The 25824-nt window shown below is 41.6% G+C and overlaps 4 protein-coding genes, 1 long non-coding RNA gene and 2 other non-coding genes across 9 annotated transcripts; 5 read left to right on the top strand and 2 right to left on the bottom strand.

Moving 5' to 3' along the window:
- Positions 1-231: 231 nt before the first annotated feature.
- rnd1a (Rho family GTPase 1a) lies at positions 232-5552 on the bottom strand. Its single transcript, XM_037269808.1, has 5 exons — positions 5284-5552; positions 4609-4696; positions 1250-1359; positions 1033-1167; positions 232-947 (listed from the first exon to the last, which is right to left on the bottom strand). Exons 1-5 carry the CDS (start codon positions 5401-5403, stop codon positions 702-704), a joined length of 699 nt encoding a protein of 232 aa, XP_037125703.1. The 5' UTR covers positions 5404-5552; the 3' UTR covers positions 232-701.
- A 2902-nt stretch (positions 5553-8454) lies between these two features.
- prim1 (DNA primase subunit 1) lies at positions 8455-11403 on the top strand. Its single transcript, XM_037269797.1, has 13 exons — positions 8455-8702; positions 8777-8934; positions 9006-9112; positions 9205-9278; positions 9361-9497; positions 9633-9691; positions 9774-9883; positions 9968-10059; positions 10123-10255; positions 10366-10435; positions 10526-10632; positions 11071-11169; positions 11249-11403. Exons 1-13 carry the CDS (start codon positions 8579-8581, stop codon positions 11266-11268), a joined length of 1290 nt encoding a protein of 429 aa, XP_037125692.1. The 5' UTR covers positions 8455-8578; the 3' UTR covers positions 11269-11403.
- A 687-nt stretch (positions 11404-12090) lies between these two features.
- naca (nascent polypeptide associated complex subunit alpha) lies at positions 12091-18705 on the top strand. 3 transcript variants are annotated; one of them, XM_037269775.1, is made up of 10 exons: positions 12091-12173; positions 12732-12800; positions 14058-15926; positions 16095-16889; positions 17292-17377; positions 17576-17653; positions 17741-17887; positions 18024-18152; positions 18250-18372; positions 18589-18705. In XM_037269775.1, exons 2-10 carry the CDS (start codon positions 12737-12739, stop codon positions 18601-18603), a joined length of 3306 nt encoding a protein of 1101 aa, XP_037125670.1. In that variant the 5' UTR covers positions 12091-12173; positions 12732-12736; the 3' UTR covers positions 18604-18705. The 3 variants fall into 3 exon arrangements, with proteins under 3 accessions (XP_037125670.1, XP_037125660.1, XP_037125678.1); XM_037269765.1 differs by having other exon boundaries at positions 14058-16889; XM_037269783.1 differs by lacking the exons at positions 14058-15926; positions 16095-16889.
- Positions 17427-17500, top strand: LOC119119846. The gene has a single exon (XR_005097408.1). It is a non-coding gene; the product is annotated as a small nucleolar RNA SNORD59 (small nucleolar RNA).
- Positions 18443-18516, top strand: LOC119119847. Its single transcript, XR_005097409.1, has one exon. It is a non-coding gene; the product is annotated as a small nucleolar RNA SNORD59 (small nucleolar RNA).
- Positions 18706-21855: 3150 nt separating the features above from the next.
- ptges3b (prostaglandin E synthase 3b (cytosolic)) lies at positions 21856-25638 on the top strand. Its single transcript, XM_037265525.1, has 8 exons — positions 21856-22026; positions 22822-22935; positions 23482-23551; positions 23640-23738; positions 23817-23903; positions 24442-24495; positions 24591-24618; positions 24699-25638. The coding sequence occupies exons 1-8, from the start codon at positions 22007-22009 to the stop codon at positions 24716-24718; spliced, it is 492 nt and encodes a 163-aa protein (XP_037121420.1). The 5' UTR covers positions 21856-22006; the 3' UTR covers positions 24719-25638.
- Positions 23028-23453, bottom strand: LOC119131254. Its single transcript, XR_005099617.1, has 2 exons — positions 23371-23453; positions 23028-23147 (listed from the first exon to the last, which is right to left on the bottom strand). It is a non-coding gene; the product is annotated as an uncharacterized LOC119131254 (long non-coding RNA).
- Positions 25639-25824: the final 186 nt, after the last annotated feature.

The raw sequence follows: 25824 nt of genomic DNA, 5'->3' as shown, positions 1-25824 counted from the left end.
TTGTTCAATATTCTAAAGGAAAGGCTATTTGCTCTTACAAAGGATAAATTTCATTTAAAGAGAAAGTCAAGCCAAAAAATTTCTTTCCAATAATATGTTGTATGTGGCCCCACTCGTCTAAAGATGGCATTCTGATTAATATTGCGTTTGTGGAATATGAGTTAAGCAGCAATATTAAACTTTTTTTTTTTATCCCTCTCGGGGGGGGCAGCTATTTTGCCACTTGTTCTCGACTGAAAATGACATCACAGTTGCCAGATCCCATGTCACAACCAATCACGGCTCAGCTTCAGAAAACTGGTGAGCTGTGATTGGTTGGCAGAGAGCTAAGCTTACCAAGATGAATCAAGCTCTCTCGTTTTTGCTCCATCTTCACTAGATTGTGCAGGTGTACCGAATGTGTTGCTATCGTTGCCTTCCAGACAGATGGATTGTTATGGCGCTGCTATTAGAATTCCAAATGGGGGATAATTAAGGTGATGCAGCAATCACCCTCGCCACTTAGATCTTGCATGACCTCCCTTACAGCAACCTTGCAAGGATTGGAGCTTGTTGATCTGTCTCGGCGGCAAATGGTCAGTGTATATTAGGACAAGTGACAGGGGGGGATTTGGGGTGGAGTGTCTATTCTATTTAGAAACCCACATCACTGTGATGAACCGTCAGCAGGTCACTTGTCCTCATGTGCAACCACTGTGTGTTCACATGATGGTGCAGCTCTTTGACTTCTCCTTGTTGAAAGTGGAGGAGATAATCTCCGTCTTACTGGGCAGGTGGAGGAGTCTCTTGGAGAGACGGCGAACTGGGCTGGGCTTGTCGGCCGGTTGGAGTTTGTTCATGCAGGCCAAGGCGGCCGCACGGAAAACGCTGTGGATGCTCTTCTCTGACGTGAAAGCTGAGCACTCCAGGTACGCTTCGGCGCCGAGCTGCTTGGCCCAGGAACAACCCTGCCGTGAAGCGGATACGACTTTGACTGTCGAGCCTCGCTGACTCACAATGGAAGCAAAGACACAAAAAGGAATTTGAACACACCTGCTCGTGGGAGATGGGCGTCTGTTTCTGATTGGACAGCTCCATGCGTGTGCACACATCTGTGCGCAGGTCCGTCTTGCAGCCTATTAGCAGGATCCGAGTACAAGGACAAAAGTCCTGGATCTCCGCTTTCCACTACAAAAGAGATTCCGTATGTTTTTTTAAGTGATGATTTGGTGCATGTCCTCATATCCGACTTTCATATTCACGCAGTTACCTTCTTCAGCGCGCTGTCTACGCTGTCTGGTCTGCTGATGTCAAAGCATAACAGCACTGCATCAGAGTCGCTGTAGCAGAGGGGCCTAACGTTGTTGTAGTACGGGGAACCTTAAAGGGCGGAGGAGGATACAAATTTGGCTGATGTCTATTTTACACATTGTTTTTAATGTTTTACAGTGTAATGCAACATCGAGGCATATTTGAAGCATTTTTAATGGATTTTTGATTGATTTTCAACTAATCCCTAATTTAGACTGTCCCTACAACATTACAATAGTGGCTTCCACTGAGCATCACCAAGATGTTCACTGCCTGACCTCAAACAGATTTGGATTCAGAGGTGGTCATGAAAAAGTTACAAACAGCTCTTGGTATGATGTGGTAGCATTTTACACTACAACCACAACAATTCAGTTTTGAACATACTGTATTTTCTTCTTCATAGGAATTGTGTCAATCATAACAAAATAGTCACAGCCGCCTAGTGTTAAATCAGGTAGACAATCTGATAGACAAACGGACACCTATCTCGAAGCTATTTTAAGATTCAGGAATGCTCCTGTGCTAAAAACTGTTTGACAGGATGTCCGCCCTCCATTGTCTTGGCTCTGCTTCACACACCAATACTAGGATCTAATTTCTGACACTTTTCCTGGGTTGTGCAAATATGAGGATATATAAATCTATCAGAAACGGATACTACAAGTACAAGTGTTTAGCTAAAACCTAGCCACTGCATCTTAAAGAGGAAGTCCATTCTAAAATGTTCTTTGTAAGAAAATGTTCTGTGCAGTTCAACTGGTCGAAACAGTGTTCTGATTAATGGAATATGAATTAAATAGACAAAATCCACCTATTGTTATCCATCTCAGGGGAAGGCAATTTTGCCACTTGCTGTCACAACAATCACGGCTCACTGAAGATGAGCCATGATTGGTTGTGACCTGACAACTGTGATGTAATTTTTAGCGGACAGCAAGTGGCAAAATGGCCGCCCCCTGAGAAAGACAAAAACAAGTCGGTTTTGCCGCTTAACTCATATTCCACAAATGCAATATTAATCATAATGCTCCGTTTAGACTACTAGTGGGGGCACATACAACATTTTACTGTCGAGAATTTTTCAGGTTGATTTCCCCTTTAAGACAACTCATACACTTATGTCAGTATCTTCAGCTTCACATAACACCAAAGGAATGATGTAAGGCCTGAGAAAGAGGAGGCAGAGAAATCGAAGAGGAGAACAATGTCTTCCACCCACTATGACCCAGCTACACATTAAAGGCAGGGTGCCTGCCTGCCTGCCTGAGCAAACCAAGCACACACACAAGCGTTAGTTGGACAAACATGAGCAAATTCACTCAATGGGCCACAGACAAAGTGAATGATCGGCTGTCCATTAGAAGACGTAACATAAAACAAATAATATAACATAATGCATGCAGACTCCTAAATGTGCTATCTCTATTGTAAGATCTATTGAAAGGAAAGTAGTAAACAACATGTGGAACTTTGTTGCCACTGTAAATAACGCTTATATGATGCTGACTGACCAGCAAGTTTTTGCTCGGCAGAGGACATAGACACAAAAGCATTCTTTAGCTGCATAAAACAGAAGGTGCGAGGAGCTCCTGAATTTGTTTTCTCACAGTGTCCTTCACCGTCTGTTCTCGTAATAGCATACGACACATGCGTATACCCACTTCCGCCCCCTGCATGGCCCAGGCAACCCTTTCTCCCCAGTAAATTTAAAAAAAAAAAAGCCTTCCACAAGCCAACTGGCACAGGTCAACCTCCTCCGAGCAGAATGCCGCAGTCGATGCTGTTATGAAAGAAATCCATGAGGGAGTGGAAGGATTTTACCTTATTGATCTTATTTACATAACACTTTTCATTATGTCAGTGTGCCATGCACTGCGTTTTACCCACTTAGGAATTCAATTTTTAACATGGGAAGGGACCACAAATGGAAGCACAATCTAACTTGGTTCATAACTGCCCAAAGCTTTTATAATAGTATAACATTAATTATCAAAATATTAATATGAGGATAACTTTTGTGCAGAATATTTTTTACCTGTATGGTCATAGTAATGAATGAATCAATAAATAATTTTAATGGTTGTATGGAATTGATTGATTTATTCAGGCCTTCAGCAAAAAAGACACTGTGGAATTAGTTTTTGTCTAATGGAGGATGTAACATCAAGTACTGCAGGAATGGTCACCTTAAATGCTGGAGGGGGCAAAAACTTCAGCAGTGGTAATTGGGGTTCATATAAGTACGACACACTTCCGAAGCAGATTTATGGAGTAATGCTATTTTAAATATGAGCAAAATATATGCATATGTGCAAAATACACGCTCTGCGTTGATACATTTTTCAATGCATGTATAAAAGATCCACTATCCTCAGCCAACAACAAGTTTGAAGCAAACAACAAAATAACCACATACTGTATTTTTTTCCATCCATCCATCCATCCATCCATCCATCCATCCATCCATCCATCCATCCATCATCTATCCATCCATCCATCTATCCATCCATCCATCCATCCATCCATCCATCCATCCATCCGTCCGTCCGTCCATCCATCTTCTATACCGCTTATACAAGTAATTACTATTCAATGACAGCACAAAACAGCTAAAAGAGAACTCATTTTGAATTTTTTTTTCACAAAAATCGACTCTCAAAAATGTTAACATTATTCAAGCACTGTTTTTTCTACATATTCCAAATCTGCAAAAAAGATCCAGTGTAAGACAACCTAAAACATGTCTGCCATCTAGTGGTGATTAGTGATATTACAATGTTAGTCTACCACTTTATATTTGCAGTTTGGCACCCAGATTTTAAAATACATATATTTTTTCAGTGTTTTTTATATTTTGAAATTTTTGGGCCCCCCCCTCATTTCACTTCAATTTTTGTGGAAAATGTATAATGTTAATTAGCAGCCGTTTTTTTTTTTTTTAACTTTATTTTTAATGATTTGGGGGTGTTGGTAAAAAACTACTTCTGTATCAGAAACTCCTACTCGACCATGCCAGAATGAATAATCCAGGAACGATTTTAGTGAACACCCTGTGCAAATGGAGCGCTCAAACAGACGTGGCACGCATTGTTTAACAAGCAATAAAAAGGCAGTAACTACATGTCTAAGCAGCACTATTGATATAGCACTAAGTAACCTGGTGCTTTATTTGAAAACCATACTGGTCTCTGGGCAGACTGTCTCCGTTAGAAGGTAAAACCAGTCACTCCAAAATCAGCAATGGATACACAAAGGATCGCATGAGTGGTTTTGATGCCAGAGGGAGAGCAGGTCTAAACATTAATACATTCTTACCTGATGTGTCCCAAAGACTGAGCTCAACACGCTGGCCATCAAGCTCCATAGAGGCTGTGTAGTTCTCAAACACAGTCGGGACGTACGTCTGGAGAGGAGGAGGAGGAGGAGGAGGAGTAGACCTTTATGTAACTCATGTTAAAACGAGAAGCTCTCTTTTTTTTTTTTTGCATTACTATATGTGGCGTCGTGTCACTCATGACTAATAATTTGTTCTCGCTTTCACAATACAATATAGTTGATTTACTGCCTGTCATTGGGGTAGCCTGCGTATTTCTAGACCTGTACCTTCAAGATGCATGTGGCAAAATATAAGAAGCACATTGTAATCCTGCACCACCATGGACCAAAATCACAATATGATGTTGCTCTTAGTGAAATGAATTCCTCTGACGATTTTAACCATAAATGAGTATTATCAGTGTTTTTTTTTTTTTATTAAAAATCTCATTCGATTTTTCTCTCATTAAATACGACTGAGACACAGATAAGTATCTTACATTTTCCAATTTGCATCATGAAACTAAGTTTTGACATTGATGCGAATGATGGAGACGTGGAAGTAAATTTGAGTCCCTGCTCTGGTCATGATTACTGGCAAAAAGGATGACAATGCCGATGGCTCCTGATGTTGCTGATGTTGATGATGGCGTGGTGCAGAAATAAATCTCCTACCTCTGGGTAGCAGTCCTTAGCCAGGACCTGAAGCATGGCCGTTTTACCGCATTGGACATCTCCAACCAGCACCAATTTGCAGCGCGCTACAAAGGGCTGCGGGAGGCGTCTCTCCTTCATGCTGGGTGGGGATCAATGATGGGGGGATTAATCGGCAGCGTCGAAACTGGCAATGTTCTAGATCCACGCGGTGGTGGCTTCGGCGTCTCTTTTCGGGCTGATGCTCGGTGATATGTCAGCGGACCACTGCGGGATTTTTATATGGTGACGCCAGCCAATGAGCGCGTCGCGTGTGTGCCTGCCTGCGCGAGCGCGAGGAGCGTCGTGCGGGAGAGTTATCGACCCTCCCATTGTTCAGGGTCAGGAATTCCACATTTATCATTCCTTTAGATTTAACAAGGAGCAACTGAACTCTGTACGATCTGTAGATTAAATCAAATTGAGAAGTGTTTAAGACAAAACTGCTGCTTTTAAAAGGTGCAAACATTCACCTTCGATGCACTCGTTTTAATTCAAAGCATGTCTGAATTCCTTTTAGCTCCTTAAAGTGCATATAGTCCCCCCCATTTGTAACGGCAAGATCGTTTTTTGTTGTTTTTGTTTTTGTTGTGTACTGAAGACAGTTGGTTTCCAAATCAAAACATGAATATGAGACAAAAATTCAGAATTCCTGTTTTTATTTCATGATGTTTACATTTGATGCTATAAACAACCCCAGACCTTTTGTTTGAATCCACTCCGTTTTCGAGTGAGCAAAAATATTGGAATATTAAATTTAATTAACTTAAAATAAATCCATCCATCCATAAATAACATTTAATATTTGGTGGTGTGGACAGTATATTCCATACTTGCAATAACTGCATCAAGCCTGCAACCCACTGACTTCACTAGACTGTTAAATTCTTCATTTGAAATGATTTTCCAGGCCTTCACTGAAGCCTCTTTCAGTTCTTGTTAGTTTCTGAAGGTTTCTCGCTTCAGGAGGTAAACTACAGTGATTGACTTGGCCAGTCTAAGCTCTTCCACCCCGGCACCCCCCATCCCACTGATGAAGTCCTTTGTTGTGTTGGCCGTGTGTTTTGTCTTATTGCATGATGAAGCTTCCCCTAAATAGTTTGGTTGCATTTTTCTTTAAATTTCCTTTGAAAATTGTTTTGTAGGCTTCAGAATCCATTCTACTGCACCCATCATGAGTTACATCATCAATTAAAAAAAAAACAATACATTTGGTTCTCTGGCCTGAGTTGTTTAACACATCTATAGATGTAAATACCATGAAAAAAGTAATCTACATGAAGTCTGATGTGCTTTTTGTGATGCAATGTCTCTTCCAACAGTCGTGTTTTCATGCAAAGATCAATCATTTCTGTATAGTGCAATGCATCAGTGTAATTTTTTTTAAACAAGTATAATTGTAATGTATAAGTTCCAAATGTTTTTATGAATATGTCTTACAAGGAACAGGCACCAAATTGCCCCTAGGTGTGAGTGCGAGTGCGGATGGTTGTTCGTCTCTGTGTGCCCTGCGATTGGCTGGCAACCAGTTCAGGGTGACACCCGCCTACTGCCCGATGACTGCTGGGATAGGCTCCAGCACGCCCGCGACCCCCGTGGGGACAAGCGGTATAGAAAATGGATGGATTGATGGACTTGGGATTTGTACTGCCTCATATATGTTTTATGCCATGTGCAATTATGTTGGATGTTTCCCAATTGTCAATTGGGTGACCTGATGCCATGTGTTTATAGAATAAGTAGAATGTGACTGCTGTTCAAATGGGGCAAATGGGGCCCAGTGCTGCCTTGCCAATCGCAAATAGATGACAGATGGCTCCGTTAATCTGAAGTACACAGTAACAGTGAATATTCAAGTGTCAACCATTTTGAGAGGAAGTAGAGCATGATGACTCAAGCACAACATAATAATGACTGTTCAGCTGTCACAGAAGCCAGTGGCTTTCTGATTTTTCCTGTTTGGTGTGTGTGTGGGGGCAAAACCCCCATTTTTCATGGTAAATATATATCGGAGGTTCATCTCTTCTTTTCTCTCTTTGTTTCAACATTTAACGAGTTCAAGCACACACCAAAACGTAATGTTTCATTTCTCTCCACTTCTGGGCCCTGCATCTTGGGTTGACGATACCCGTGATGTTTTTAAAACTGGGTGAGCAGTCTTCTGTTTATCCTTGCCCTTTTATTTGTTTATTAACATATTTTTTTCTTTTGAATACTTTCATGTTCAATTTGAATTCATATGCTCTTTATTACGTTTGAGCCTATTAGTACATTAACTCTATTAAATTGTAAAAGTGCATTTCAACTCAAAAGATTTTTCAATAGATTGTACTCTCCTGCCCTCTATGGGTGGACAACGTTAATCTTTCAACACGCGAAACGGCCTGGTTTTTAAATACAGTGGACTTATGCAACCTGGGTGTTTCTCGTTACACACGTAAAAATATATATTAAATTATTTTATTTCAGGGTAAAATACGTAGTATACAGCGATCTTTGTCTTAACTTTTTATTCCTATTGCAAAGCGCAATTTGCAATTTAGCTGCGTGCTTACGCCAACGCGACACTAGAAGAGGCAAAGTCTCAGCTGTTACCATCTTTGTGAGCGGTAAAATGAAAATAAAAAGCAACTGGGTGCCGGCACATAGTGCTATGTACAATGCCATACAATTACAGTCAGGGAAGTGGGAACAACCTCTTCGACAGTACATTTTTCTTTGTTGTTTTTAATATGACGTATTGAAAGTAAACGTTTGTATTGTTAAAGAAACAATCTCGTAAAAATCAATTGCGAAATTAGCAAATTATGACATGCTTTGGTGTCAATGCATGGCTTTTGCTATGGAAGTCGCCCCTACCAACATGGCCGAACTGCAGACTACAGTGCGCGAGAGTCGCTTTCTGTGACTACAAATCCTACAAAGCAAATCTACCTCTACCCAGAGTGCATACCGGTACCTCGTTTACATAATAAAAGTCAGCTCAAAGTAGAGGACTACCAGTTAATTTGGTATTTTTATTAGCATTTTAATCAGGTATTTTTTGGTGCAGTTAGGTCATATCTTATCATTACATTCTGTGAGCATGTACATGTTACGGGCTTGCTTGACAACTTCCGCTGACGTCGTTACTCTGCTCTTTTCTCATTGGCTTTGTGCTTTTTGCGGAAGCATTTTCCCGCGCTTTATTCGAGTCAAAGCAGTACACCGAGTAGTTGGGTTTGTGATGAAATTTGTCAATTCCATATCGTAATCGCTGTCCCGAATATAGCGCGAAATGTCGCCAGTATCATCTTCGTTATTGGATTATGATCCAGCGAGTCTACCGGATTTACTACCGCTTTACTACCGACGACTGTTTCCTTTCTCACAGTACTACCGCTGGCTCAACTATGGCGGAGGTGAGCGCCCCTGCAGCTTTTGTTGTTGAACATGCCTAGGTTATGTCTTACTGTTTTTTCATTTGCAATATTAGTGCAGAAAAACTATTTCCAGAACCGAGAGTTCTCCTTCACCCTCAAAGACGACATCTACGTCCGCTACCAGTCTTTTACCACACAGAACGAACTGGAAAAAGAAATACAGAAGATGAACCCTTACAAAATCGATATTGGGGCAGTCTACAGCCACCGAGTATGACAGCACAATTCTGCAGGGCAGTGTTTCACATCATGTTAATAATTTTCTGTTGGTTTGGCTCTCAGCCCAGTCAACATAACACGGTGAAGTCTGGAACCTTCCAGGCTCTGGAGAAGGAGCTGGTGTTTGATATAGACATGACCGACTATGATGATGTCAGAAGCTGTTGCAGGTCCTGCATACATCCATGTTCAGTATTTTACCCCTATTGGTTAGGGATTGACACATATTGACCCTCTGTTTGATCACAAACTTTAATTACAGTGCTGCGGACATTTGTTCCAAGTGCTGGACTCTGATGACCATCGCAATACGAATCCTAGACAGAGCGCTTCGAGGTATGTCACGGATTGTTAAGGTTCTTCGATATCTAAAAGAGTATTGACTTTGATGCAATTTGTTTTGTGTGCAATATTCTAGATGACTTTGGTTTCCAGCACCTCCTGTGGGTTTATTCTGGCAGAAGAGGGGTTCATTGTTGGGTATGTGATGAAGCTGCCAGGACCCTTTCGACATCAGCTCGATCCGCAGTGGCAGAATACCTCAGTTTGGTCAAGGTAAATGATTCTTAACAGGAGTAAAGTACGTCTAGTTAGGTTGCAACGGCGTAATATAACGCATCATGTAATATAACATTTTAGAAGTAACTTGACCAACACCTCTCCTAAATATGGTGGTTGGTTATTTCACAGGGTGGTGAGGAGACTGTGAAGAAAGTGGTGCTGACAGAGCCAATTCATCCCTTTATAAGGCATGAGCAAGTTGTTTTGATATTTTCCCTTTACCTAAAGTCAACACTTTTTCATCTGAGTTTCTATTTGTACTTTGAACAGAGAATCACTGTCAATTTTGGAGGGATACTTTCCCATGTATGCCCTGCAGCAACAGGACATACTTGGCCGCAAGGAGTCTGTAGAGCAAGTGCTGGCTCTTGTGCCTGAAGATATCCTTCTCCTCGCATGTGTCTATTCTCTCTCTATATTTCATAGCTGAGTGTGAAAATGACAGACCCTTAACATAGGTCTACATGTTCGAAAAGAGTTGCAACAAAACTTCAAGAACGAGAGAAACCCTGAGAACAGGTGGGAACTCATCGTGGAACAAGCCAGCAGGAAACAGGTTGGTGAGTCTGCTTCTACTTATCTTTATGGGATTAATGACATGCTTTTTTTTTCTGTCAAGATGACTGCCAAGAAGGGCCAACACTTTGAGAAAGAGATCATGTTGCAGTATTGTTACCCACGACTCGATGTGAATGTTAGTAAAGGTGTGAACCATTTGCTAAAGAGCCCTTTCAGCGTCCACCCCAAAACAGGTAAATGTGAGGAAGTTTCCTCTCCTGGTGATGAGTTGCCTCAATGTGACTAAATCGCTCGCTCGCTCTCTCTCATTTTCTTTTTTTATGTTTTTAAAAACCATGATCAGGGCGCATCTCGGTTCCCATGGACCTCACAGAACTGGATACGTTTGATCCCTTGAGTGTACCCACAATCAGGCAAGCAACAATTTTATATCTCATGTTGTGTGTTCACTATTGATACAGTATTTTTATACCGGTAGTTTACATTTTTAAATGTCGTTGTAGTTTGATCTGCAACGAGTTGGATCGGGTCAAGGTGGGTGAGGTAGAAGATGAAAATGTAGAGGTCAAGGAAAATGAGGAAGAAACTGCAGAGAAACGGAAAATCAGAGGTGACAAAAGTCCTTCTTTTGTCGTTCTTTTTTAGGTCATTCAATGTTTTTGTGGGGAAAGTGAAGAAATGTGAAAGTCACCACACCTTGCACGTTGCTTACCCTGCAAACTGATACCAGTTACTCATTTCTCCAATCAAGTTAACTTGGAATTAGAATTATGATGTTAATAAGGAGTTTGATTCAATATAACAGAAAAAAAAAGTGTAGAAATAATTATCGGGGATTAGATGATTAATTGATCATTTAAAAAAACATTTCTCTGTTGATTAATCTGTTATTTTCTTATATTTCAAAGTTACAAAGCATGTTTTCTTGTCAAAGGTTGCTCTTGAATTACGTAGAAAAACAAATTTTCCATATTAGTGTTTTTGGCATGTTATAGTAATCTAAAAGTAACACCAAATGACGGCTCACTCCACTCGGATCTTTTCACAGGTTACAAAAGAACCAGTCTGGTTAAATACATCAAGTATTTTGATACATTTTTAGATGGCCTAGCTCAGTCACGGAAAGGAGAACTTCTCAGAAAGAGTGGTATGTATTGTCTGACAAAATCAAGAATTACTGGAGTAACACTGTATTCAAGTCATGAATTTGCTATTTTCCTTTTTAGATCTTCAAAAGGATTTTTGAGCCGACGATTCAAACATCTTCGTTTGGAGCGACTTCGTTGCCATTTCCCTGATCAACAATGACATCATTACTCTGATCCGATATCTTTAACTCTGTACAGCCAGCACCATATTCATAATTAAACCTTAAAAAGAATCTTGTTGTGACTATATTATGTTGCTTGAGTTCTACTTTGTGAAAATGAGTCACTGTTGTAAATAGTATGTTGTAGTTGCGTGGCAAAAGATCTGTGAGGGGAGGGGGGGCACACGCCCTGCTCCAAACCTCGCCCCAGTCATATTTCACCGTATGCCTTTGTTAAAATGCATACACTCAAACACCAAACGTCTCATTGACTACAATCAAAGTGATATAAATTGCAAAGACTTGGTCAGGCTACAATTACTTATTGCTGAAAGATTAATGATATTGCATTGCAACTATTTGTGCAGGCTATTTGCAACATAGGCTGCGTATTTAATTTGGTTGGATTGCCTGAGTGAAATGTATAGTGTCGCGCATATATTTCTAATATAGTGTTTAATATAATTTGTGCACTGAATTAATTTTTGTTACTCTACTTCTATTGTATTTTATGACCCCCCCTCCCCTCCACAGAATTTTAATTACAAAATTCAATGTGAGATAAAGTTTGTGTTTGTGCAACAAGTCTGTCTAAATAAGTAGAGATGTCCAAAAACGGAGAAAATAACAGCAGTATATTTAAAATATTACGATTCAAAACATAAATAATTTGATACATATTCAGATTGGGCAATTTACGACTTTTGGGCATTCAGCGTAAACATGTACAAGAATTTGCTCGTAACCCGGAAAAGGAAATTTGCTTTTAAACCGGATATCCGCCTGCAACTGAGGTCAAAGGTTCTCTCTCGCAGCCATCTTGGTTATTGCATCTTGAGTCGGTGAGTACATCCGTTGTCAATCTAATGTCATCCAACCATTTCACAAAGATTACAGTCCTCGTAAACAGCCTCAAACGTTAACTCAAAAGTAGTATTGTTAGTGGGTAAGACCATTTCCCCATTGACTCTCCCTCTTGCCGTTATTATGTGCGCTTTTCTATTGCTGCCGTTAACCGGCTCAAAATGGGGGAACGTGATGGCTCTAAAGTTTACGTGCAGCCTTCCAAGGCCCCATTAATAATTACACAACGCGTATTGGCTCACAACAATTGACAACTAGTTACCCGTAGTCAACTGTTGCTTCAGGTAAAAGGTAAAGATAGGTCTGGTCACTAGCGTTCCAAGTCGTCTGAAATAAGTTGTTTGTAGCCTAACATAGCTAAGTGAGCAAAGCTAGCTAAAGCATGGCTTGCTCTACCGGCCCGACAAGTAATAGCAACAGTAGAATATATGTCAATTATTATCCTATAAATGGAAGGCTAGCCCCTCTAATATCCACATAGCGATGTGTATTGCTCATGGTTTTGCTAATGAAGTAACACTTGCGTCTTTTGCTAGCAACCATGCCTGGCGAAGCAACAGAAACAGTCACGGAGCAGGAGCTGCACCAGCCACAAGTGGAGACTGGTTCGTATATGTTAAATTGTCATAAGCATGGATGTCCTCTCGAATGCTGTATCCAAAAACAGCACTCGTGGGGTCCTGGTCTGTACTCGATGGTGCTTGTGAATGACCTAAATTTGGGCACTTACCTTTGAGGGGCTGAATTGGTGTAAGATGAGTGCTTGTGTGGGGCGTGCCGTATAACAGGTGATGGGCATTTTGACTGTCTGTCAGCTGCTAGGTGCTGCACATTTGTTGCTGGCTGTGCACCAGAGAGTAACCCAGGATCCTTGAGTTCATTTAGAGGAGTGTGGTGTTTCACTCTGACAGCTTTGTTCTTGAAAGCATGTTGGGTGTTTTGTGTGCTTACCCAGGCATTTTCACAACTAAAATAGACTTATTTATGCTTCATTTTAGTAGCGTGTGGTGTCTGTACATTTTAACCAAGATTTAATAAGATGAAAACCCACATTGTAATTTAAACATTGTGATACTCCTGCAAGCTTTAAGCTTAAAATGGGCTGAACATTGTGTATGTATGTAGCATCAATTTTTTTTTTTTTATTACAGAAATCTATACTGAGACAATTCCAAACACAAATATACATTTTAGTTTAATTTTGACATTTTATCAAAAAATATGTTGGTTTTTGTAATCAAAATGTATCTGGAAACTTCACTTGTGTAGCAAGCATTTTAGAATTCAGCAATAAAACAGCAGGTTCATGACGCTTCCTTCATTGGGCTTGACTGTGTTTGAAACAGCCTCAATTAAAATTAGTCCTCCATTCTGACTCGAAGCCTTCAAGATTCTTCTTCTTCCTCCCGGTTGTCCACAAATGTATTTTTTAGCCACAAAACGTGGTTCCCCTGGTTTGAAGTCCTCATGTGCATTGTCACTTATTTTTGAATTACTACATCTACCACGCTTGAAAAAATTGACTGAGTGAATAAGGGACAAGATATGCACCATCCTAAATGAGCTGCTATTAGCCACAGCCAACCAATGCATGCTGGAGTGTTGCAACATACTAAATGCTACCCGTTTAGCCTTCTATTTTTATTACAATATCTGAATCAGTCCGACTCACAGCTAAAGCACCCCCTGACTGAATGGTTTTCTGTGTGGAATTCAAATCTTTGCATTTTGAACAGTGGTTTGCTTTGAACAAGTGGAACCCTCCAAAAAAAATTCGCATCTTGGTTTGGTCACTTAACCTGCATGGGAAACGATTCCCCATACCTGTTTTCAAAGAAATTAAAGAATCTGTTTTTGTTCAGCAACACCTCCTGCCCCAGCTCCCACCCAGCAACCTCAGACAGCTTCTGGCCCTGCAAAGCCAAAAGATGCCAAAAGTGCTAAGGGTTCTTCTGCCCCAAAGGCTGTTCCTAGCAGAAGGAAACGCTCTTCTATGTCTGCCTCTTCCGCCTCTCCCACCTCGCCAAAATCAACTCCCTCCTCAACTCCCTTGTCTCCGGTTCAGTCTCCCTTAGCTTCCTCACCTTCAGCTCACCCCGGTACTCGTTTTGCTCCTAAAGTTGTGAAGGCTGGCAAACAAGATAAACCCAAGAAAGGGGAGGCTTTTGTGCCTCAACCTGCCACCCAGGATGTCAAGGTCATTGAAGAAAGTAAAAGATCTGTGCAGACTAAGCAAATTGTTGATGCTAGGCCTGTCCCAACTGAGCCAAAACAGACATCTGCAGCTGCTGCAAAGCCTGTTGCAACCCCAGCAGCCCCTAAAGTTACACCAAAGTCTTCTCTGGCAGCTTCAAATTCTCTTGCTTCTAGCCCTTCCAAATCTTCTGCTGTTACTCTGATGACACCTGTTTCTCTTCTTGCTGACGATGACCTCCCGCCACTCATTCCACCTACAAAGCCAAGCAAAATATTAAATCAAAGTAGTCCCGTTGGCCCTATAGAAGTATCTAAAATAGAAACCAAATCCAAGACTAACATAGACCCAAAGACTATGCCTGCTCAGGAAGCTGTTCCTGTTAAAGGCCTCAAAGCTTCAACTGTCACTGCTGAGACCAAAATATTCTCTCAAACTAAGGTCAGCAGCTTTGAGCTTAAGCCAGCCCCTCAGGTCAAACCTGCTCCTGTGGAAGAGGGAAAGCCAGATGTTCAGGTAGCTAAGCCAGCCGCCCAGGTCAAACCTGCCGTTGTGCAGCATGTTCCTGTGAACGTTACCAAGCCTGCCACAGGGAACATTGCCAAGATAACCCCAGAAGACAAGGATGTCAAACATGCTCCAATTGAGGCCGCCAAGCGACCTGTGCAGCAAAAGCTTGAGCCACTGTTGGCTTCCAAGCCAGCCACACAGGATATGCCTACACCTATGCAGGCTGCCAAGTCATCCCAACAATGCAAGACTGCCAAGCCTGCTCCTGCGGAGGGCACCAGGCCTGCCGCTCAGGATAAAGAGGTCCCTGTGAAGTCTGCCAAGTCAGTTCCACAGGACAAATCCAGTCTTCTGCCGGCTGCTAAGCCAGCCCCACAAGACAAGGCCGCCAACCCTGCTCCCATGGAGGCCACTAAGCCCTCTTTGCAGGACAAACATGTCCCAGTGCCGGTTGCCAAACCAGCTCCTCAGGACAAGGCTGGCAGGGATGCTCCTGTGGGGGCTACCAAGTGTGCCAAACTAGGCCCCCAGGAGGGATTCGCTAGCATGAAGGCTACCGAGCCAGCACCACAAAACAAAGCTACCAAGCCTGATCCCGTGGAGACCACCAAGCTTGCAACTGAGGACAAACATGTCCCTTTGGAGGCTGTCAAGCCAGCCCCTCAAGGCAAAGCTACCAAGCTTATTCCCATGGAGGCCACTAAGCCTGCCACTCAGGAAAAACATGTCCCGTCACAGGTTGCAAAGCCTGCCACTCAAGAGAAATCCACTCCTGTGCAGGCTAAGACTACCAATTCAGCCCCACAAGACAAGGCTTCTAATCCGCTTTCTGTGGAAGCCACCAAGCCTGCCTTGCCGGACAAGCATGTTCCTGTGCAGGCTGCCAAGCCTGCCTCTCAGGAGAAATCCACTCTTGTGCAGGCTACCCAGGCTGCCAAGCTAGCTCCACAAGACAAGGCTCCCAAGCCGCTTCCTGTGGAGGCCACCAAGCCTGCCTTGCATGACAAGCATGCTCCTGTGCAGGCTGCCAAGCATGCTCCTGTGCAGGCTGCCAAGCCTGCTCCTCAGGAGAAATCCACTCCTATGCATCCTACCAAGGCTGACAAGCTAGCTCCACAAGACCAGGTTCCCAAGCCGCTTCCTGTGGAGGTCACCAAGCCAGCCTCGCAGGACAAGCATGCTCCTGCGCAGGCACCCAAGCCTGCCTCTCAGGACAAATCCACTTCTGTGCAGGCTACCAAGCCAGCACCACAAGAGAAGATCACAAAGCCAGCACCTCAAGAAAAGACTGCCAAGCCAGCCCCACAAGAGAAGGCTTCCAAGCCTGCTTTTGTCGAGCCCACCAAGCCAGGCTTGCATGACAAAAATATCCCTGTGGAAGCTACCAAGCCAGCCCCTCTGGGCAAGGCCACTACTCATGTACAGGATGCCAAGCCAGCCTCACAAGAGAAAGCTGCTAAGCCTGCCACTGTAGGGGACACCAAGCCTGCCTTCCAGGACAAGCATGCTCCTGTGCAGGCTCCCAAGCCATCCCCACTAGACAAGACTGCCAAGCCTGCTCCCCTGGGGCCTCCCAAGCCCCAGGACAAACCTGTCCCAGCGCAGGTTGTCAAATCAGCTCCTCAGGACAAGGCTGGCAAGCCTGCTCCTGTGGAGGCTACCAGCCCAGCTTCGCAGGGCAAATCTACTACCATGAAGGCTTCAGAGCCACACATGCAGGATAAACCTGTGGTGGAGGCAGAGAAACCTGCTCAAAAGACTGAACTAAAGTCTGTTGCTGAAACTAAACCAGTTGTTGAGACCAAATTGGTTGCTGATTCTCCTGTCAATGACTCGACTTCCCGTAAACTGACTTTTGCTGAGGCCCTTGCAAAGCCTGTCCCTGTCCAACCTGATGTTGAGTTACTAAATTCTGTCACTGCACTCAAAACCGCCCCTGCATCTGATAAAACCCCAGCCCAGGTGGAGACTGTGATCAAGAATGATGCTGGTATTTCTTTCTTTTCTTCTTTCTTTCTTGTTGTCCTCCTGTCACTAAATGTTTCGTTTTCCTGATGCCAAGGAGTCAGCATATTGTTTAAAGTTCCTTCAAGTTTGAAGCTTGAAACACCTCAATATAATGTAAATAAATGTATTGTCAAGGCTTTCTTTGCTATTTAACTGCTGATTTTTTTTTTTTTTTTTGCATAGCTTTTCTATACCTTTGACAGTGTTTAAATGCATTACATATTTTAGGGAGTGGGTGGTAGGTACAATTTACTAAATCTACTGTACAACGTGTTGAGGGAGTTTGAGAACAAGCAAAAATGTTTACTATTGTCATTGTGCCAGGCTGAATTTCGAATATTCTTGCTTATTTCTTAGATAACTTTGTTTTTGGTCAAAATTGTAGGTTCTGGTACAGAATCGGACAGTGATGACTCGGTCCCTGAGCTGGAGGAACAGGACTCTGCACAGACACAGACACAGCAAGCACAGGTAAGGTTGATGCTTCTTTGCTGGTATTTGCAACATGATGGCTTTTGACTCTTGGATGATGATTTAAACAGTGACTTTCGTTCTTCTGAGTCTGCTGAAGCCACATTTTCTGTCCTGAGAAGAGTTTTGTTTTTTTAAATTAATGTTGCTCAGTTTCCGAGTCCACATTAATGTGGATGAACATTTTGCTCGCTGTAGGTTGCAGCTGCTGCTGAACTAGATGAGGAACCCGTCAGTAAAGCCAAACAAAGCCGCAGTGAAAAGAAGGCACGAAAGGTAATTATGTTAAACTGCTGACATTTATCTGTAGTCAAACATGGCTACCCTAAGACACAAGTCATGTGGATTTTTTTTCCTTTCTAGGCAATGTCAAAGCTCGGTCTCAGGCAGGTAACAGGCGTCACCAGAGTCACAATTCGCAAGTCCAAGAACATCTTGTTTGTCATCACCAAACCAGATGTCTACAAGAGCCCGGCATCAGACACATACATTGTGTTTGGTGAAGCTAAGGTATGCAGCTGTGCAATTACACATTTTTATCGTTTGCCATCTTGTTTCATTGGTGGGAGTAAGAAAACTCTGTTTTCACTGTTTTGTGATTTTCCCAACTAACCCAATTTTTCCCACCCACCCTTTTCCAACTTAGATTGAAGATCTCTCTCAGCAAGCCCAGCTCGCTGCGGCAGAAAAATTCAAGGTGCAGGGAGAAGCAGTTTCAAACATCCAGGAAAATACACAGACGCCAACAGTACAGGAGGAGAGCGAAGAGGAAGAGGTTAATATGACTTAACATTAGGCACATGGCAAAAGCCTCTAAAGCCCATAACCCCCCCCCCCCCCCTTCTTTTTTTTCTCCCATCCTGCCGTTTCAGGTTGATGAGACTGGAGTTGAGGTCAAGGACATTGAACTCGTCATGTCGCAAGCAAACGTATCTCGGGCAAAGGCTGTACGTGCCCTAAAAAACAACAACAACGACATTGTCAACGCTATTATGGTAAGTTGTGGACCTTCTCTAAAAGTGGTTCAAATTGAGGAAGCCTTGTTGAATGGTTTGCTCAAACAACTCTCCAATGATGATTAAGACATGACTTTCGTTCTTCTGAGTTTAACTGAAGCCATTATTTCTGTCCTGAGAAGAGATGCTCTTGAGTAGTTCAGTTTGCAAAGAAATCATCATTATTGTTGCTGATGAACTTTGTTTTCATTGCAGGAGTTGACGATGTAAAACGGACCCCAGAAAGAAGTGTTTGAGAGGCTGCTGATTCGATATTAGCTCATTTATAGACTTTATACACAAGATGGAAATTAAAACCCGACTTAAAAATAAGAAAATGTTGTTTGTGTTCATTCATGTGGGAAAAAAATTAAGTGTGATTTGTCAACATTGAAGGGAAAGCAAGCAAGTATTCTGATTTATATATGTAGAACATGTATTAAGCAGACAAAAATCAGCCCGTTTTTACCCATCTCAATTTTATTTTGCTACAACTTGCAGTTGGCTGAAAATGACATCATGGTGTTTAAGTGCTAGTAAACAACTGTTATTGCTCACCTGTTTTCTGGGTTTGGTCATTCTTAAGCTGAGACGTGATTGGACTGGTTGTTAACTGAGCTCATGGCACATGTGAGCTCTTAAGTTTACAGAAAGCAGCAAAATGCCCTTTTTTTTTTTTTTAAGATATTAAATGTACAAGACAAATACTTGCGCCATCAAATTTCCGAGACGTGAAATTTTAACGTTTTACTGCTGAAATGGCTGTACGAGTGCTCCATCCCTTTAAGCCCCGCTTAAATCTTTAAGGTTGGCTTCTGTCAAAATGACAAAACTGAAAAACTTCAAAATCTTGATTCCCACAACGATGGTCCTGAAGTTTAACTTTTGGGTTATAGTAGCTGGCTTAAGTTTTTGCTCTAGGCCACTCTTAGTAGAGTGCACTTTGTAGCACTTAGTGGATGTATGAGGTTGGTGGTGAACCCATGGGAAGGGGGACCCTTGTTTCCTTTCCACCATCTCTAAACGTAGCAGCCCTACCCTGGAAGAGATGGAACGCCTTTAAAATATCTGCAAAGCGGTCGAGTGATGATGAGGAAAGTGAAGCAAAGAAAAGAAAGTCTGGATTGAGTGGAAGTGAATAGGGTGAAGATGAAAGGAAGAAAATGGGGGGAAAATGTATGTTAGTTTTAAGTTAAGGTTTTGTAAGTTGGATAAAACAAATTGTGAAATAGAAAATTATATATCATATATATACTAAGTTAGTTTGAAGTTCACACAGGTACCGTGACAATAAATCCCTTTTTATTGATTATTTCGATGTAATTAATTTGTTTTTACATCTCTGATGTAATGCATTTGTTTTATTGCTGTGTAATTATTTGCAGTTTGCATTAAAAGTATTGTTGGTTTTTTGGCTGTGGAACAAATTAAACAAATTACAGTGTATTCTTGTGGAAATAATTTATCCAACATATGACTATTTCAACATACGAACGAATCAAATTCTTATGTAGAGGTTTGACTGTATTTCATTGAATGGTTGAAATGCCAAATCTATCAGACCCCTCCAAAATGTACCATTCATCCTGTCTCAGTGCCTTATAGAATCAGAATCAGCTTTATTGACCAGTTCGTGCATGCCAAACAAGGAATTTGACTCCGGTTGATCTCAGCCTCTGTACATTTAAGTGACTAACAACATTTAAGTGGCAAGAACAGGATAGTATTGGCCAGTGATGTCTCTGAGACTCTATGAGTGGTGTGAGTTCATCAGAGCGACAGCCTGGGGGAAGAAGCTGTGTCTGTGTCGATTCTTTCCCGCAGCTTGTGTTTGTCTTGTTTGGTGGCCGATCCAAACCAGACAGTGATGGAGGTGCAGATGATAGACTGGATGATGGCAGTGTAGAAGGTCTTCAGCAGCTCCTGTGGCAGGTTGAACTTCCTGAGCTGTCTCAGAAAGTTTAGCCTCTGCTGGGCCTTCTTCAGGACAGAGTCTATGTGGCCGGTCCATTTATTGTGGTGAACCTTTTTAATTCAAGTCAAGTTTATTTATATAGCCTTAAATCACAGGCAAGTCTCAAAGGGCTTCAAATTATTAAACAAAAACACGACACCTTGGAGGCATTACTATAAACCCTGTGTGTATTCTCACAATGAGTACGCCGCTGCCACCTTGTGTGGTGGATGTGCAATTACATTCCTTTTTTTGAAAGGGAAAAAACGCACCCGCCCCACTACATGAGAAGGACTGCACTATGTACACCAATTGGATAAAAATGATACAATTATAGCAAAAATGTCAATGATTTCAAAATGTCTTTTCTTTCCTCAGACGCAGTGATGTAAACTCAGTGACTAACTGGAATGTCCCTCTGGTTTGGGAGGGAACATTTAACCCGGTGGTAATTGATGCAATCTATAAAAAAAAGGACCCAGGAGTTGCTGTTGTGGTTTTCGCCATTGGCAAGTATGCAATGGTCCTTTTCGCAAACTTGTATGCATGCATGCTGAGTGATATGTTAATGCGACACCACAGGTGTCAAACTCAAGGCCCGGGGGCCAAATACGGCCTGCCACATTGTTTGTTTTGTAGCTTTGACTGTATATAATATGAGGTGCTCATACATTTATTTGGGTTGACAGTCATAATGGCCCTCTGAAAGAAGCTATGACTACAATGCGGCCCGCGAAAAAAATTTCTGGTGTACACACTCTCCCTAGTGCTCTTTTGATTAACCACATGCTCTGTTTACTTTATTGTTCCCTTCACAGTTTTAAAAATAATATTTTGTAACACCACATAAATAAATAAAACACACCTCACCACTAATTTAACATTTTTTACTGTCATTTTCAAGGTTTTCAACGTCACTGCATCATGTTGTTTGCTTGTATGTATGTCGTGTACTATGTCTTGTCACCGTGGGATAGTGGAAACGTAATTTCGATTTCTTTGTGTGTCTTGGCATGTGGAGAGATTGACAATAAAGCTGACTTTGACTTTTTTGACTTTGATACTGAGAGCCATTTGTAAGAATTTGGCTTGCGCAGCTAAGAAAATACATATAAATACCTTGAAAAAGTGACATTGGTCTCTGTGACTTCTATTTTTTGGAAAATAAAGAGATTGATTGACAGCCATGTTTTAGCCTGGTTTTTTTTTTTTTAGGGGAACGGGGGTTAATTGGTACTTGCTTATTTTTTGTTGTCTACTTTGATGATTTTTTTTCACTGCAAAAGCACTTTGTCTATGATGAGTTGTCAAACAAATACAGTAGTTGGATTGTTGAGGTATTTATTTATTTATTTTTACAACATTTTGTGACTATAAGTAATGTCAGCCTAGAAGTAACAATAGACTTTTTTCATAGGGGGCATAGGACAAGAAAAAATATATAAAAGTCGAGCTCTGCCACCTCGACAGCCGACAGCACCCGCCGCAGCTGTGGCTGAAAGCTCTAGAAAGGTCGAGTAGGGCCGACGTGCGCCTCCCTCCTTTGCTATTCTCAAACCTACACTACGTAACTAACCTACGCGCTAGTTTCACTCACTGGCTGCCGTGTGTGGCAAGCGTTTCTTCACTCCGCAGGAAATAAGCGCTCTTCACACAAGACCTCTGTCTCCGAAAAAGATAATGACATCACGTCAAGAGATGTAAGTTGTGCAACACACGCTCGGGGCTCAGGCTGAAAAGTGGAAATATCGCCCGTGTAGCCGGCTAACGTTAGCCGCCCGACAACATGCTGCGGTAATGGCGGGAGGCTGACTGGCCTTTACCTCGTTGAACTGTGAGTTAGCATAAACTAGCTAACTCTTAATTTCAGACGACTCTTTTATATACTGTGGCTACTATCGTTCACTTGCTTTTGTGAGGTTTCGTTGGGAAGGCGACTACTTTTGTATGACGTTCCGGCGTATGTCAGGTGCACCGCATGGCTCAACCAAGTCTACTGTTAGCTTGGCTAGCACACACAATTCATTCAACGACATTCGAGCCGGCCGGTTCCAATGAGGATCACGTTTGTGGCTAAGTTAGGGCTACGGCGTGGTGGAGCTTTTACGCGGAGTAATGTTATAGAAAATGTGGAGTTTATTAACGTTTTTTCTTTAAACTGAATACAACGTATATATTTACATTGTGAATGATTTGGCTCACGGAAGCACGAGTTGATTGCAGTGTAGAGAAGTGGCAATCAACAACCAGCGTTTCAGAATTTTCAACACTCCATGAGCTTTTCGCCGTCTTTAATACCTTTACCCTAAATGTGCATTTTTCGTTTGATGAGCAAATGTCCTGATACCGAGGTCCACGGTAATTTGACTCTGCTGTCACCTGATACTGAACAAAATGGAAGACTGTTACACCTGAACTGTGTGCAGTGTAATGCATTAATTAGAATAAGTAATAAGACAAATGTGAATAAGAAAATGTCTGCTGTTTCTTTGCAGGCATCCAGCAAGTGCCAAGTGGTACGATAAAAGGGACTCTGTTTTTATAGAGTTCTGTGTAGTGGACAGCAAAGATGTAAAGGTCACTTTTGATAAAACCAAATGTGTTTTCAGGTATGTATGTATCACAATCATTGTGGACAACTAGACTGTGTCCGCTAATATGGTTTTGAAGGTTTTGCTTTCAAACTGTCTTGATGCTTTTGTATCATAAACTATGCCACACACGCATTGGAACTTAAATGTCTATCACAAAGCTAAAATGTTTGCTTGTCAAAGACAGTAGCCCAAAGCTTCGAACAATCCAAATACAGTCTTCATATATTCTTAATCTTAGGTGGGCTGAAGTTAACATTAGTTGTTTAAATGCACGAAATTTAGTAACTTGAATGATAAGTAGTGATGGAAAATTGAAGCGTCTAATTTGCTTCTTAAACCAGCTGTACTTTTTGTCTCATTTACATAGCACTGTTGGGTTAAATCAATTGTGTTGAGAAATATCAAGTCAGGGTACTTCCAGCTCAGTGTTCAACAGAGAATTCCAGCAACGATAAAAAAATAAATAAAACTGGTCCATGAGGCAACTTCAAAGTTTTGTTTTCCCATCATTAATCATAGACAAAGTGAAGCCGTCCTTTGTAATTGTCTGTTTTCCCACAGTTGTGTTGGAGGAACTGACAATGTCAAACATGAAAATGAAATAGAACTCTTTGATGCTATCGATCAAAATGTAAGTATAGTCAGGATACGAGCAAAATTATACCAAAATAGACCTTTTCTTTTTAACCTCTCACCATCACTGTCCTCTTTAAATGCAGGAATCCAATCACAAACGCACAGATAGATCTGTGTTGTGCCAATTGCGGAAAGCAGAGGTGGGCAAGTCATGGCCGAGGCTTACCAAAGACAAGCCTCAGGTTGGTTGTCTTGTCAATCTGCCGTCCGATTAAAATGTACACGACAGGTTACATGCCTTTTATGTGTCTCCACAACAGAGGTGGCTCACTGTTGACTTTAACAACTGGAAAGAGTGGGAGGACGACTCGGATGAGGAGATGGGCAACTTTGATCAATTCTCAGATGTAAGCACTCAAACTGTACATTCTGCTTTTGTGTGTGCGTGCAGTGAAACTCCCATCAAACAGTCCAGCACACTAGAAGCCAAATATTCTGGAAAATGTGTTAATTTAACAGACAACACCCTGAACCATCATCATAATTGCAGACAAATGGATGGGCAAATTGACTACGTGCATTTTGTGTCTGTGTTGCCATTACCAATGATGGGTTGTCCAAGTGTGATGATTAGCTTCAACTCTGCCTGCCCTAATGCAGGCAATCCTGTACAATAGGCGAGACCGCATTCTTAAAGCGCCACTAGGTGTCAGTATTACTTTTAAAATTTGACTTTGAAATTAGAAGGGGTTCACAGCTCTCTCCAGTGTATTTCTAAGCTTCATCTGTAATGTGTGAGACCTAAAGGTGAAGATAAACTAATGGAGCAAGTTTCCTTATATGGTAAAATGTAAACCTTCTGCTTTGTGAAGATGTCAACATAACAAGGAAGAGGTGAAGACAATTTCAGTTTTGTTTTCAACTTTTTCCACTTTTATGTTCCAGATGATGAATAACATGGGAGGTGATGATTTCCAACCTGATCTAGATGGTGACGATGTAAGATTCAGTTTTTAACCATCTTCATCAATGAGATCAGTCTCTATTAGACGTTCTACATAATTATTATATATATTTTTTTAATCTTTTTCCAGGATGAGTCTGCAGACAGCGATGACGAAAGTAAGACGACCTTTCCGTTCTCACTTACTGATGGAAGCTTGTGAGATGCAAAGTGTAATTGTGTTTCTTCCTACTTTCAGAAATGCCAGATTTGGAATAGAGGGTCCGATAATCTGGAAGGAAAGAAACAGAAGATCAGCAGACAACGGAAGCAAATGAAATCGACACTTTTACACTTTTTTAAAGGCAGTGGAAAAACAACTAACATACTATTGTCAGCCATAATTAAATGCATATAGCCTCTGCTATCCGCTCCTGTGAAGGTCGACATGCATGGTATTGTAAAGAGCAGGTATCTCCACTTCCATTTGCTGTACTGCACGTCAGGTATCTTGCTTTACTGTTATATGACCAACCAAGCACACCTTCATGGATGGAAAAGCATGTCCTCAATTGAGCAATATGTGTTGATCAGATTGACTATAACAGAATTGTGGATTATGATCAGTAAAATCTCTGTGAAATGTTGTGGTTTAAATTAGGTAAATAGTGTAGTTTCATTTGGTAAAGAAAGGAGAAAAATAGTTGAGGTCCCCGTAAGCCTTCCATGTGCTGTGAATTAGATGACCAGAAAGCCGGTCTTTTGTTTCTGTAACTTCATTTTCCTGCTTACATGTTTCCCCTTACTCATTGTTCATATAAAATCATGGCAAACATGTTTCATTAATCTGTCCAATGAGTATCTAATTGAATATTGTAAATGGAATCTACTCCATTTAATATTTTACTGGTCCTCTCTCCAAATTACTAACATACTGTACACCCAGCCTGCAGGATCAAGTTGAAATCATTTGCAGATGCAGGCTTGAAGCTTGGTTGTGCTTCAGCATCACTTCTCTGACACACACACACACTCTGTCTCTAAAACAAAACCTTGTTGGAGAGATGCAGTGATGTGTAATGACCAAATTCTATTTGCACTGGCATCAAAATGTTTGGGGATACATAATGTTGCATTACAGTGGACATTCATTTCTTTTTGTCTACATATTTCTAATAAACTGTTTAAGAAATCTTAAATACTCTCTTGCTCATTATAACAATTGAACGGTTGTGACGCAACTGACAAGGGATGGGGAACCGGAAACCTTGGTTGGCTCGTATAAGCTTGTAGTAGATATGTGCTAAAATGATTAATTTCGCCATGCGTCACAGCATAAATTGACTTTGACACATCACCAGCGGTGCAACAAGTTAGGTGCGCAA

Source organism: Syngnathus acus, chromosome 2, assembly GCF_901709675.1.
Source record: "Syngnathus acus chromosome 2, fSynAcu1.2, whole genome shotgun sequence".
In the NCBI taxonomy this organism is placed as follows: domain Eukaryota; kingdom Metazoa; phylum Chordata; class Actinopteri; order Syngnathiformes; family Syngnathidae; genus Syngnathus; species Syngnathus acus.
Note: the sequence above shows the minus strand (reverse complement) of the source record. Positions and strands in the feature narration are given on the sequence as shown.